Source organism: Euphorbia lathyris, chromosome 3, assembly GCF_963576675.1.
Source record: "Euphorbia lathyris chromosome 3, ddEupLath1.1, whole genome shotgun sequence".
Taxonomy (NCBI): domain Eukaryota; kingdom Viridiplantae; phylum Streptophyta; class Magnoliopsida; order Malpighiales; family Euphorbiaceae; genus Euphorbia; species Euphorbia lathyris.
Genome location: NC_088912.1, coordinates 90,826,551 through 90,841,699, shown reverse-complemented (window position 1 = coordinate 90,841,699; position 15,149 = coordinate 90,826,551). Strand labels below are relative to the sequence as shown.

General features: G+C 38.0%; 1 protein-coding gene across 3 annotated transcripts; it reads left to right on the top strand.

Moving 5' to 3' along the window:
* The first annotated feature begins 12,079 nt into the window (after positions 1-12,079).
* LOC136224240 (bifunctional protein FolD 4, chloroplastic-like) lies at positions 12,080-14,921 on the top strand. Of its 3 annotated transcripts, none has more exons than XM_066012514.1 (5): positions 12,080-12,517; positions 12,681-12,985; positions 13,902-14,138; positions 14,242-14,409; positions 14,539-14,921. In XM_066012514.1, exons 1-5 carry the CDS (start codon positions 12,328-12,330, stop codon positions 14,707-14,709), a joined length of 1,071 nt encoding a protein of 356 aa, XP_065868586.1. In that variant the 5' UTR covers positions 12,080-12,327; the 3' UTR covers positions 14,710-14,921. The 3 variants fall into 3 exon arrangements, with proteins under 3 accessions (XP_065868586.1, XP_065868588.1, XP_065868587.1); XM_066012516.1 differs by having other exon boundaries at positions 12,083-12,517; positions 12,681-12,847; XM_066012515.1 differs by having other exon boundaries at positions 12,084-12,517; positions 12,681-12,877.
* Positions 14,922-15,149: the final 228 nt, after the last annotated feature.

The following is a 15,149-nucleotide window of genomic DNA, read 5'->3' as shown; positions in this document are numbered from 1 at the left end:
ATGTGGTGGTCTCGTCCCGCTTGCTTCTAATTTAGGACACACCCTCTATGTCGATTTGTTTCAGGAAACTTGTGTTTCCTAGAAAGCCGGTTCCCTGCTATCAGTATTGTTACCAGGTAAACTATGGACACATGCCCCACACGTCTCCATCATGGTCTGTTTAGGTCTCGGACATACCATGAGCGTCACATCAGCCCGTGTAACGCCCCGTATCTTCAAAGTACGTCATTACAACCGATGATGACAATCCCTAACATACACCTCATACATAGTCGCTTATGTTGTTTTTTTTTAGATCGTGAATCATGTCGATGTACCAAGTATGTCATTCCCCCCACTCATGTCGCTACCCCTCGAATGTATCTACACATCACGGATATCATCGGGGTACACTCTCGTTTACCTAGTGTCCTAGGGAATTCTACTTATCATGAGGGTCGTCTCAATCTCACAAGTGTCAGTCGTGTCAAGCGTCATTCAACATTGTACATCTTATAAAGCATTGCAAGGTAAACTTGTAGGGTTCGTACTAATGTGTGTATAACAGTTGAAATGGTTTCGGGCATCGGCACTTCCAAACAGGTAAGTTAGCACAAACGATCAAAGTACTGCCGACGGCTCTGGTAAAAAAAAAAGAGAAAAAAAGGGTTTAGCTCTAGTCAAATCATGTTTATGTTGTGAGAAATAAAGCGCAGACCACGAATCATGCATAAATCATACATCCATCTATAGGAGGCACAAATAGATAGCTTTAGCATTCGCATCGCACGTGCATCATCAAAATTCATAATGCCTAAAAAGCTCCACTCACCGATCCTTTCTCTTTCCTTGTTAGAAACCCAACTCATGGCCCAGTCCAGCAATTCAAACCACAATCTTGAGAGCCGTGTGCAAGGGGCTTTAGCCAAATACATCTTTTCTGATGAGTTCAAACGTGCTCTTAATGATCCGGAGAATACTAAGCATAAGGGGGTTGAAAATTCCCAAGAGATGATAGGAGATTTCAATCTCAGAGCAGAAATCGAGCGAGTTCTTCCCGATATCCTTGCTTCAGATGAATTCAAGATAGAGCTGAAAAGGTTGGTCAGGGAGGTCCTAAGCGAGTCACTGGTTGCGGAGATCCCGAAAGCCGTTGTGGAGAAACCTATTTTCCAGCTCGCGTCACAAGTTAATCCACAAACATTCACTCCACCACGGGTAGTCTCACACCATATTTCACGAACACAACAAGATCCACATCATTGGGGACATGGGATTACCAGGGTTGTTCGCCCTCCGTCGCCCACTCAGTATAGAAGGGAGGAAAGGGAATTCTCCACTTTCACCCAACCCTTGTTTGAAGTGTTGGAGGGTCTACGAATGCGTGACATACTTCACCCTCTACCAGCCATGGGAGGTCAAACCACTGAATTAGTCAAACGCGGGGGCTACTGCCACTTCCACCAGAAATATGGTCACGAAACAAACACTTGCATGAGGTTGAAACATGAAATCCAAGATCTCATCGAAGCTGGAAAGATAAGTGATCCAGATCTTTCTCAACAGATGAAGCCTTCGACTTGTTCCTTGAATGGCGAAGTCTACAACGGATCAGGATAATCTAAAGAAGAAGTTCCCGAGATTGAGGACACTTATGAAGTGGGAGAATCTGAAGCTTCTTGAAATAGCATGAGAGAGAGGAGTGCACTTGTAGTCTTTATCCTTGTCTTTTTATTTTATCTTCTATTCCACAAAGATGTTATTAACCTCCTTTTGAATTCAATGAAATTTCGTTTCCGCAAATTTATCCTAAACATACGTACTTACATTTGATATCTACTCAATTGAGATATTCCCGCTTCTATCATGGCACGGACGTAAGCTCTAGAATATACTTATTACTCAGTACTTAACCACTGAAGAGAGAAAATTAAGAGAGTAAAAAAAAAGGAAAAAAAAAGGAAAATAAATCATGAGAAACGATTCCCTGACTCTACGATGATAAGTCGGGCGTAGACCCATCAAACGAAGGGTTCTCATCGGCTTTTGGAAGAAAGAAGATTGAGCGACAATCAACAAAGTCCAAAAGAGAGAAAAAGAAAAGAAAATATGGAGCAAGCAACAAGCCCTCAGAGCCATACTTACACTGAGGCACCGACAAAGATTTCTCCCCCCAAAGGGGACACAAGTACAGGAGTGCGCCATTTAGAACGAGGCGGGGGCAACTAACCTATCAGCGATAAAGTATTTTGTTCCAGGATCAACGAAAGGGTTTAGACCTATGATGACTCAAAGTTAAACAAAGGAAGAAGAAAAAAGAAAAAAAATGATGCTAAAAAGGCCCTGGGGCAAAGTCAAGTCAATCGGAAGTAAAAGAAAATAAATCAAAAGCTGACGTGATCAGCCAAGAGGCGTCAAGGTGGCAAGAGCGGTTGACATTGTCCAACAAATGTGTAATCAAATGTACGAGAAAAGCTCACTGTAACGAAGAAAGATCAAATGCGTAGTCAAGTGAAGCCGAAGGCGGCAACAAAGTTCAGAACTTTAATCAATCTCGAGGGAACCGAGGAATCCTTCTCATGAAAATTAAAAGAAAAAAAGAAAGAAAGAAAATCCCGATAGGTTGAAAATCCGCAAAGGACGGCCTATGCAACAATAAGGGACACCCCAATAAGTGAAAACCCCACGGGGCGCTTATTTGAAAATTCCGGGGTAAAAGGAGAGAGTTAAAATAACTGAAGTGTAAAAACCCGAAAGGGCATGCTTTGGTGACAGTGGTTAATAAACTGAGCAGTAAACAATTCAATGTATCTTTGCCAGGTGCTTTATTTAAGCTAGACGGTTGCATTTGTAATGAAAACACCCGCATCAATAGACACCCCATCTCAACTGAAATCACCCCAACACCCATAAACCGATCCAAAATCTATAAAAAAGAAAAACTAAAAAAAAAGACTATTCCTCTCTCTCACGCTCCATGAAGTCTGGTTCCTCTGCTCCTATGTTGTCCTCTCAAGGGTCAAATTTCGACCAAAGCGCCTCTCTTCCATAGCTACTCCCAACGGCAGTATCCCTAGTTTGGCGCACATGAAATCTCACCTCGAGTTGGCAGGGGCATACGCCCGCATCAACTTCTAACCTACACCAAGACGGTAACTTTAATCGGAGGCACGACCCTACAATCAGATCAACGTCCATCTCACTCCGGAAGCTTCTCCATTAACGAAGGCATCGGGCATGAACTCATCGTCAAATGATTAGCATAGAAATGGCCCGTGGATATAAACCCCATGTGCTATCCGGTGTCATTCACAATCAAGAAAGAAAGAAAAGGAGAAGAAAAATTGAACAAAAAGGTTGGATTGAAAACCTCAAAAGAGGCGATCCAAGCAAAAGGAGAGATAGAGAAAATCAGTGAGATATAGAAAAGATGAATTGAAAACCCCTAGGGGCAGTTCATGCAAAAGGAGAGATAGAGAATATCGGAGAGATCCCGTTGAGTTGAAAACCCGAAAAGGGCAGCTCAAGCAAAAATTAGGTAAAAAATGAATACGTCAAACTCTGGTTAAAAGCGAGAGCCCCTTTGACACGAGCTCATCAAGACCAAATCCTCATCCTTACAACCCTTGGTTTCAAACTTATCCTCACCCTCATCCTTGCACACTTCGGGGATGGCCTGAAGCATCATTTCTCGATCTAAAGCTACCGAAATCCTCCAGCCTATGAAAAAGGAATCCATCCGACCATCTCATCCACACATACATAGTTTGCATACACACATGTCCATACATCCGCATAAAGCGAAATGCACATGCCTCACTTATGCACATTCAAACGCACGTACGGTCACCTGCGCACACACACATAGGTGGTTACACGCATCCATAAACTAGGCTACATTCACCCATCCATATGCATCACTACACACCTGCGGTCGATTTAGAGGCCATGGTTGCTATTGAGCCTTTTTACCCACGGTCGATTTAGAGATCAGGGTTGCTTTTGAGCCATTTTACCCGCGGTCGTGGACCAGAGTTGCTATTGAGCCATTTTGCCTGCGGTCGATTTAGAGACCAGGGTTGCTTTTGAGCCATTTTACCCACGGTCGTGGACCAGGGTTGCTTTTGAGCCATTTTGCATGCGGTCGATTTAGAGACCAGGGTTGCTTTTGAGCCATTTTACCCGCGGTCGTGGACGAGGGTTGCTTTTGAGCCATTTTGCCTGCGGTCGATTTAGAGACCAGGGTTGCTTTTGAGCCATTTTACCCGCGGTCGTGGACCAGGGTTGCTATTGAGCCATTTTGCCTGCGGTCGATTTAGAGACCAGGGTTGCTTTTGAGCCATTTTGCCTGCGGTCGATTTAGAGACCAGGGTTGCTTTTGAGCCATTTTACCCACGGTCGTGGACCAGGGTTGCTATTGAGCCGTTTTACATGCAGTCGATTTAGAGACTAGCGTCCCTAGAAGGAGCGTCCGTCGATAGCTGATTCAAAGGCAATGACAGGACAGCCAAGGTAGAGATTGAAGACGAAGAAGGAACTTGCGACATGGAGATTAGGTATTTCTCCTCCCACTCTATAGGTGTCTTTTAATTTAATATATTTCGCATTGCATGTGTTGAATTCACGAAAAGAGGTTTTCGAAAAAGCACACACGTCACTGCCAAAAATAGAAAGTAGGGGCAACTGTAGACACCGGGGTCGGAGGACCGATGAAGAAAAATTATAAAAAGGAATCCAAATCAGTCGATTAAAATAAATGATGAGTCAATAAAAATAATAAATATAAAAAAAACGTTGTTCAAAGGAACCGCGGAGACCGGTTTGATCGAATTCGGAAATCGAATCGAGATGACGGACGAATCGGTTCCAAGAATGAAATCTTAAATCGTCTCGCCGAGTTCGGGGTATTTCATTATTAATGAAATCTCGGATCGATAGGGGTTTTGGTTGTAGAATTTGAACAACAAAAAAATAGTTTTGTAAAAAGATCGATTTTATAAAAGTTAATTTTATAAAATCGGTTTTGACAAAAATCCTTTTTTGATTTCGGTTAATTTTAGGTAGATTTTATTTGTTTAAATATTTTTTACTTTTATTTTTTTATTACAAATATAAACTCGGCCCCGTCGGGGGCCGCTATTTTCGTCACGGGCCGTTGGACGGCCCGTGACGGGGTTGGGCCGCCCAAGCCCAACCCAATTGCACTTGGCTTTGGTCAAGTGTTTTAATTTGTTTTTAAAGAAAATAAAAAATAAATAAAATAACAAATAATAATAATAATGATGATTAATGATGAAAAGGAAATTGCTATGTAATTTCCTAAGCTAATTTAGCTTGTCTTTGGCTCCAAGTTGGCTTGGAGCCAAAAATAAATTAAGCTTAGGGCTCCATTTGCCTATAAATAGGATGGAGTCCAAAGCATGAAAGGAGAAAAAAATTAGACCCAAACCCCTGGAAAAATTTGGCGAGACCCGAACCAAAGAAAAAACACCAAAAAGCGACTCAACAACACAATCAATCGACTTGATTTGGGATTTCTATTACCGATTGAAGAGGTAATAATCCGAGGAACTAGACCCGTTTAATTCTTTTATTGCATTTTTTTTTTGTTATTTAGATCTCTTCACTTACTCTTTTATTGTTTAGATTTGTGAAATTAATGTTCTGTTTTGATTCTACTAATATTTGGGTTTGGATCCAAAATAAAAACCTCGTTTCAATATCCCAATACGAACTGTGATCCGCTTAAGGATAGTTCGGGTATTAGAAGCGTTGTAAATATTAGTTTTAGCAAAGATATTTCCGAATAACGTTTTAAACTAGAAAACGTCGTTTTAGGAAACTCCGTTAAAGACTATGATCTGTTTCGGGTAGTTCGGAGATCCAAAATGATTGAATTAGACTTAATTTAAAGCTTTTGAACTAATCTGGAAAGTTTTGGAGTGCTGTTGTAATTTACCGATTTCTGTCACTAAAGGCTGTTTACCGACGGATTTTCCGTCGGTAAAGCGGCTGAAACGTAAAAAATGCCATTTTGGTCCCTTTTTCTCAACTTTTAAGTTTTTGGTCCTTCATCCATACTTACATATTTATGTAATATATATTTTCTAGTCATTTTTGGATCTTTGGTATATATGATTATGTAGAAAGTGTATATATTATTTTTCATTATTTAGATTTAATAAAAGTATATATATAGCATAATAATTATTTTCCTATTTAAATACTATTTATATTAAGTTGGCTTTGTAAAATTCTATATATATAGTTTTGGGCTATTCGGGTTATATTAGTTATTATTAAATGAAATTATTTTGGGAATAAAAGTTATTTTCTTATTTAAAAGCTCTACCTATTATTTTCACATATTTAGAATGAAAATGTATTACACTTAGTATTTTCGTTATTATTTTCTATACATTCAATACATAGTATCTTTTCACTTATTCTTATTTTATCTATAAATATATCATTATTTTTGGCTAAAAATATATATGTATATATATTCTCTTCCTTAATTTTTGACATCCGGTTCGGTTCAATTTGATGAATTTTGGGTTTAATTTGCTAATTGTTGTCATTATGTTCAAGTAGGGGTTAGTTGAGTGAAAAAGGGGAAAATAAATCACAAAAAAAGAAAGTTTAATTGGTTGTTTTAAATTAAAGCTTTTCTAGATGTTCCTAAAGTGCAAATAACGTTTTCTTGTCGTTTTAAAATTTTTCCAAAATATCACGTTTTAAAACCTTAATCTGTTCCAACGACGGATTAGGCGAACCTCGTAATTAAAATCGCTTTCATTGTAAATAATAGAGTTTTGAATCGTTTTCTTAAACGTTTTGTACAAAATAAATTGACTTGTATGCCTAACCACGTTTCTAGATACAAATTCTTCATTCCACATCTTCAAAACACTCGAGTCGTTCCAATGGCGATTCGAGTCGATGCCATGTAAATCAACGGGGTTTTGAAACGTACCTAAATCGTTCCAACGACGATTAAGGTACGAACCATGTAAATAAACTCGTTTTGAGAAAATAAGTTAGTGTAGAATAAACACATAACACGACATGTAAATCAAGTTGGAAATAAATCACTTCTTTCTTCCCCCCTTCTCTGTGTATGTATAATGTAAATGGGTGATTCTTTACTAAAGTGGTTTTTCAATAATATATGCTCAAAACGGTTTCCCAAAATGAGAAAGAAAAGGTTTCAAATGAATTTTTAACTTAAAAAAGTATACGATTAGTCCGTTATCGCCTAACATGCTGAGTAGGAGGCCGGTGGTTCATAACCGGGCGATGTCGGGGTGCCTAGTAGCCTTTCTCGGGAAAGGAGCTAGCCTTCTCGGCTCGTACCTAAGTTTCCCGAACCCACACCGGTCTCCCGCAAGGGATCGGTGTTCATTTTCCCATTCGTGGGTGGCGACTCTTCCATATCTCCGAGCTCCGATCCTGCCGAGCAGCTTGATTCCACGATTGGTTGCTTTCGGCGCCAATCACCGCTTACGTCGCCATGAGGTTGTCCACCCCCCGGTCCGCCCGGGAGATTAGGCCGCGGCAACTCGTCTAACAAGTGTCTTAGCAATTGTTGTTTAGGACAAACTTATTATCATTTCTAGAGTTAGAAAGGAGAGGCTGAGTACTCGGTTATAGTACTCAGCAATAGAATAGGAGTGAGTAGAGGTATAGAGGAAGGTACTATTGTTATACTCAGCTTCTTGTTGTAAAAGGTTTGATGCTCTACCGTTAAAGAGCTCAGTAGAGAATTCGAAAACTCGGAACGTGTTCCGGGGACAGGACGTAGGCATAGAGGCCGAACCTGGATAAATCTGCTGAGTAACATCGTTCTAACCTTAAACTCCTTAATATATATATTGCTTGCTTAAACAAAACTGACCAAGTAAAGAGGTCACGCTGAGTTGTGTGCATTGAGTATCTGAGTTCAGGAATAGACTCAAGTGTTATCTCCTGACTCAAAGAAAGAAGCTGACTTAGTCACCAGTTGATTAAGCCAGTGTCTTACTTCACTCAGCACGCTGTGTAATTCCTTTTCAAACTAAAAGAAGTCAGCCTTAACGTACTAAAATTATAAATAGTTCCTATCCCCCCCTTGGAACTAACCTGTTACGTTATAAGGGAGCAACATATTCAACTGCCTGTAATCGGTTTGTGCTCTATCCTTAAAGAGCTCAGTATTGGATTCTAAAAGCCCGGAGGATTCTGGGGACTGGACGTAGACGGAGAGGCCGAACCAGGATAAGTGATACTGAGTAATTTCTAACTCTCTCAAATATATATATATATATATATATATATATATATATATATATATATATATATATATATATGTGTGTGTGTGTGTGTGTGTGTGTGTGCGCGCGCGCGCGCGCGCTTGTGTTGCTTGTTATATTTACTCAGCATATAAACTGTTAGAAGCTGATACTGAGTAAATTTGAGTGATGAGTTGAAAGCTGACCACACAAGTGTCAATTCCCAACTCTCAAGTAAAACAGCCTTAGTCAGCATCTGACTAAAGCTTCCTTACATTAAGTTCGGCCAAGCTGACCAAAGCTGAGTTAATAAACTCACCAAAATTATTAAGTCAACAAGATTAATTAGCGAAAAAGTTATATTAGTTCCTAACACCCCCCCTTGGAACTAATCACACGGGACCAACAATGACCTGTCATGCTCTAGTTTGGATCATCTGTATTCTTGGTTAGTGATTCTGCATCAGCAGAGCTGCTAAGGTCCTTCCAATCTAGAGAATTTTTGAAATAATTCGAAATATGTATGTTCAATGTCGCTTTCAATTCTCGGAAAAATGAGAAACAAGATACTTACTCTATTAAATAAAAGGGAAAAGTACAAAAATAAACATTGTGGTTACACCTGTTTTCGATTACAGCCTTGTGGTTTAAAAATTTACAAAATGGTACCTTAAGGTTCATTCTGTTAGCAAACACATACCAAATTGACTAACGGTGTTAAAAGTCAAAGGGAAAAGAGTTAATTTGATCTTTATATTTATTTATTTTATAAATTAACCCCATTTATTATCTAATTATCACAAACAAACACAAAAATAAAAAATAAAAATCAAATACACCATCTTCTTCATCTCTTTTTAATTTTTAATTTTTCTTCTTCTAAACAACTTTAATTCTTCAACTTTTTTATTTTGAGATTATTTAGATGATGTTTGGTAAAGAGAGAGAAAGTTAATGTTTAGAGAGAGAAAGTTCTAAAAAAGATGATTTTCGAAAATCGAAAATGTAGTTCCATAAAGATTATGACATTGAACAACTTTAATTCTTGAAAATTTTCATTTTCAGGTCGTTAAAGATGGTTTTAATAGCATTAATCCAAGTGTGAAACCTCAATCCTCGTTTTGACAAAAAGTAAACCACAGTCCTTTATCTGAAAATTAGTGAAACCACAGAGGTTTTATTTGAAATTGACCCTATAATTTATATAATATATTAACTTTTTTAGATTATATTTATTAAACAGTTAGGTTAATCGGTAACCGCGTTTTTGAACACCCTGAACCGAAACCGAAACCAAAACCGATACCTGTCTATTTTTTAACCATTAAGAAAACCACCGGTTCGGTTAACCTCTTTTTTCGGTTCGGATTATCAGTTTTCGGTTCGGTTACCGGTTTGTCTAGTTTATTTGCCCACCCCTACCTGTGCCGGCATCGGTCCCTTAAATACACCCCGATCGTGATCAAGTATATAGAGAGAAAGTAGAGAGGAGTGAGAGAGAACCAGTTACGCTTTGTGATGCAAGATAAGCTGTATTTATAGATTTTGGATAAAAGGATATATAATGACCCCAATACCCCTGAGGTTTAGGGATCTATTAAAGGGTTGTTTTAAGGACATCTAGGTCCAATGGGCTGTCCGACATTGACCGTTGGGCTTTATGAGGGGTCCGGGGTCAGCGTTACTTATATGCTTTATCACATTATATTTAATTATTTGAGATTTTAACTAATTCATTTTTGACAAAAATTAAAAGAAAAATAATTTAGATATGTTGTAAGTAATTTTAATATTTGTACTATATAAAATTTTAATTAATTGAGATTCTATAATAAAATATAAAGATAAGATGCAAAAATATCATTAAAATTTGACATTTATGAGTAATTTTATTCCTAACGTCTAAAATATTGTAATTTTACCTCTAACGTCTAAAATAGTATAAATTGAAGTAGACATACCAAACAACTTTATAGATAAACTGAAAGAGTTTCGTACATTTTTGGTTGGTTATTTGTAGCTATATTAGCAACCCAGTAAACATGTTAAACACTTTGACAAATTTTTGTGTGATTAACTTATATGTGACAGATTCAGTTGTTAGAATCTTAACAGTATTTTGTGTAACTATGTTAGTAACATAATAAATATTTTAGACATAATTAATGTTTGAAAGGTCCGATGTGACAATTAAATAACAATCAAACCAGAATTTTCAAATTTTTTATAACCTATGGCTAAAACTGATTTTGGTGTGACCGGATCACCTCCTTCTCAGGGAGAGGTAATGCTTGTTGGGTATTTTGGTTTGACACTTCTTCACATCTAAAAATAAGAGAACTACGTATGAGTTAAACTTGTCGACGAAAGTCTTCTTTTTCGATGATGAAGTAAGACCAAGCTCATGAGCTTATTATCCTAGGTCGGAACAAATTGATAGGATCCCTTTTTTTATGTTCCCACGTCCCTTCAGTGTGGCGATATGAGGGCGAAGAAAAGAAGGATGGATGAGGTTTCAGGAAGTATCAAATGCGTTTGAATCCAACCAAATGTACGTTCGGAGCCCAATCGGGGAAATTGCTTAGTTTCATTGTTACTAAAAGTAAACGAGGAATGTGTCTAAAAGAGGAAAACCAAAATTGAGGGGTTTGGTATGTAATTGAACCTAGCAATAATAAGGGTGTGAAGGAGTCAAGGTAGCTATTCGATCAAAGTTCGAGTGAGCTGGGTTTCACCTCGAGTTCAACTCGAGACATTAATAAGACAAGTTACTTAAGTTCGGCTCGATATATATAAAATAGGGTAAATTTAAAATAAAAAAAACCCTTGTGGTTTCACTTTTTTGCCAAAAAAGGATTGTGGTTTTTTTCGTTTCAAATACAGGACTGTGGTTTATTCCGTTACACTATTTACGGATTTGGTGAAGATGCCGTTAATTTGCTGACGTGGCTGAAGGGCAATTATGGGTTTTTAAAAAAATTGGGATAAATTTTTTTAAAAACAACCCTGTGGTTTCACTTTTTTGCAGAAAAAGGATTGTGGTTTTTTTTTCTTTTCAAATACAGGACTGTGATTTATTCCATTACACTATTTACGGATTTGGTGAAGATGTCGTTTATTTGCAGACGTGGCTGAAGGGCAAATATGAGTTTTTTAAAAAAATTGACTATAAAAGGCTTTGAACAACCATGTGAGATTGCGCTCATGTGAGATTTTATAGTCAATATTGTAGCCACAAAATAGTTATAAAAAATTCATCGGTAAATATTGTAGACCCAAAATAGTTATAAAAAATTTATTGATCAATTTTTTTAAAAATTCATATTTACTCTTCAGCCACGTTAGCAAATAAACGACATCTTCACCAAATCCGTAAATAGTGTAAAGAATAAACCACAGTCCTGTATTTGAAAAGAAAAAAAACCATAGTCCTTTTTCTGCAAAAAAAGTGAAACCACAGAGTTTTTTTTTTAAATTTACCCTAATTTTTTAAAAAACCTATAATTGCCCTTCAGCCACGTCAGCAAATTAACGGCATCTTCACCAAATCCGTAAATAGTGTAACGGAATAAACCACAGTCCTGTATTTGAAACGAAAAAAACCACAGTCTTTTTTTGACAAAAAAGTGAAACCACATAGTTTTTTTTTTGAAATTTACCCTATAAAATATGACTTTTTCTTATACTATTTATTTTGTACATGCATATTAAACTTGGTTAGATCTCGTCAAAACTCGATAAAAGCTCTAGATTAAAGATGGATCAACACTCAACACGATCAAAACTTGGTCAAAAGTCTGGGTCGAGAGAGCTGAACTAATATATTAACGAGCCAATAACTAACCTAACCAAGTTCGATATGGGTTGGTCTCGTTACACCTCTCCTAGCAATATATCTGAAAAGGAAAACAAGTAAAAGAACAATAGAGCCAGGAGTCGAAGACGACGATACTCTCCTCAGCCCATCAACTACAGACGACTGCCATAGATTCATAAGGTTTCACTTTTGAAAATTATTTAACCGCAAAATTGGGCTCTGGCAATCAACAAATTCCGCCCTCTCTCTCTTTCTCCATTAATGGCGTCCATCACCTTTACCGACTATGCCTCCTCCGCCACCGCTCGTCTTCTCCCCTTCACCGGAACTAATTTCCGCTCTAACGGCGTCGTCTTTTTTCGCCGCTTGGTGAATCCGCTTTCCGTTCGTACTACCTCTTTCAGAAGCCTCACTATTCGCTCTTCTTCAACTTCACCGCCGGTCGTTACTGGTACTTGCCAACCCACTTCGCTTTTGATTGATTTCACTGAAAGATATTTCTTATCAATCTTTGTTCTTAGAAAAGTTATATTTCTGCAGTTGATAATCTTAATAGTTGAGTTTGTTAATCGATTCTCTGAAGCATTTTATCAAACATGTTTTCTTTTTTTAAGCTGCAATGGGTAGCGAGGCCGTTGCTAAAGTGATTGATGGGAAGTTAGTGACTAAGAAAATCAGGGAGGAGATTACTGCTGAAGTGTCAAAGATGAAGGATGAAATTGGTGTTGTTCCTGGATTAGCAGTTATTCTCGTTGGAGAAAGGAAAGATTCTGCTACTTATGTAAGAAACAAGAAGAAAGCTTGTGAATCTGTAGGTATTACTTCTTTTGAAGTGCATTTGCCTGAAGATTGCTCAGAAGAAGAAGTACTCAAGTTTATCTCTGGTTTTAATGATGATCCTTCAGTCCATGGCATCCTTGTGCAGTTGCCTCTACCTTTTCTCAATTTGAACTTTTCTCCTTGTTCATCAATAGTCATAGCAATTATCCAAAATGAAATTAAAATCTGCAAGTTTCATGTATGCATGGTTGTTAAAGGTATGCCTAAGGTTCATGGCTCACACGGCACTAGGCTGAGCACCTTAGCACCTCCAAAGGCCTGCGCTGTCACCAAGTGACCAGCAAGGTGCCCCTTTGTGTGCCTACCTGTGGTTGTGCGCGTTTTTGTAGGGGTTTTTAGGATTGAATCTCTACCGTTGGATTAGACTGTTCAAAATAAGCAACCAACAAAGAATTTGAAGAGACACGAATACACAATGGGAAACTGAATTTGTAGACTGTTTAAAAGCCTCAAGGTTCATGTATGCATAGTTATCAAAGGCGTGCCTCGGGCTCAAAAGGCTCTATGCTCCAGGCGTGTCACCTGTCAAACTAAAAGGCAGGCTCTGTTCAAGGCGCACCTAGGCTAAAACTTGGAAGCTACACAATGTTTTTTAAGATTCCAAATCCAAAATAGGATGATTTAATCTCAGCCATTTCCTATCTGTATGATCTATGGCTGAAATTAACTTAGAATAAAAAAGAATAATAAAAATGGAAAGAAGATTCGGACAGTAGAAATATTGCAAAGAACAATGCAGAAAAACGCTGCTCCATTTTGAAGAGTTCAGAAATATTGCAGATGGAGAATTCATTTCATGCCTTATAAGACTATGGATGACTGAATATGATTTAGTATTTGACTTTTTGTTACATTTTAGAAAGGTTTAATTTACTTGTGTCGCTTAGGTGCACGCTTGAGCCTCTCGCCTAGGCTCCAGGTTATTGCGCCTTCAATAACTATGCATGTATGTATTTCTCAAGGCTGTATCTTACTATTTAATCTATTCGTATCAGCACATGAATGAGCAGAAAATATTGAATGCTGTGAGCATTGAGAAAGATGTGGATGGTTTCCATCCATTGAACATTGGCCGCCTAGCTATGCGAGGAAGAGAACCTCTGTTTGTTCCATGTACCCCTAAAGGGTGCATTGAATTGCTGCATAGATATGGTGTCGAAATCAAAGGGAAGAGAGCTGCTGTAATCGGTCGCAGCAATATCGTTGGGATGCCAGCTGCTCTATTGCTTCAAGTAATTTATTTCACTAAACGAGCTCTCCTAGTTTTACCTTGTTTCATTATTAGCATAATATGTTTCTATCTTTTAATAACCTCAGTAGTTTTTGTATCGGTAGAGGGAAGACGCTACCATTAGTATTGTCCACTCTAGAACCAAGAACCCTGAGGAGATCACCAGACAAGCCGATATCATAATCGCTGCTGTAGGACAACCGAACATGGTGAAGGGGAATTGGATAAAGCCTGGTGCTGTTATCATTGATGTCGGGATTAATCCAGTGGAGGTGAGCTTTCATAACTTATTATGTTATTGAGTTCTTAGGATTGGTTTTTGGAAATGTGGAATCTTGTTATGTTTTTTGCGCGGTATTGTGAGTTTGCTGACTGTTTTTGTTTAAATTCGTGTAACTAAGGATTCGAAAAGCGCTCGAGGTTATCGATTGGTTGGAGATGTTTGCTACGAGGAAGCTTGCAAGGTTGCTTCAGCTATTACACCAGTTCCTGGAGGAGTTGGTCCAATGACAATAGCTATGCTTCTATCTAATACTCTCAGTTCAGCAAAGAGGATAAATAACCTCCAGTGAGTTCCCAATTGGGGAGATTTTAACTTGTTAAATCTTAGGGTTTGACCCTTTGAAATATAAGTTTTGTTCCATTTTTGTTTAAATTAGGGAGAGTTTCTATAAATGCTGTTTCTGAGTTTAGGATATAATTTTGAGGCATCTGTGTTGCCAAAATTGTATACAGCGGATGATTATTTATTAGTAGTAATAATTCATCACTTGTTGCTGTTAAATGTATGTATGTATGTATGCCCAAGCTTGTAGATTAAAGTGATCTGTCTATTGAAGATGGGTCTTCCTTTTCTATTGAAGAGGAATTCTTTCAGCTTTCTTATTTTCTTTGACAATAACAAAGTATCAACCATTTAATATCTTAGGCTGTCTGGTGCTGAGTAGGGGTGAACAAATTCGGGTCCTGAGATAAAATTGCGGATTGGTTTCGCTTAGTATCTTATGATATT

Excerpts from the sequence above, each read along its gene's own strand:
- LOC136224240 (XM_066012514.1), top strand. The coding sequence starts at position 12,328 with ATGGCGTCCATCACCTTTACCGACTATGCCTCCTCCGCCACCGCTCGT. Across the intron at positions 12,518-12,680 it reads TTCACCGCCGGTCGTTACTG|CTGCAATGGGTAGCGAGGCC; the intron begins GTACTTGCCAAC and ends TCTTTTTTTAAG. Across the intron at positions 14,139-14,241 it reads CAGCTGCTCTATTGCTTCAA|AGGGAAGACGCTACCATTAG; the intron begins GTAATTTATTTC and ends TTGTATCGGTAG.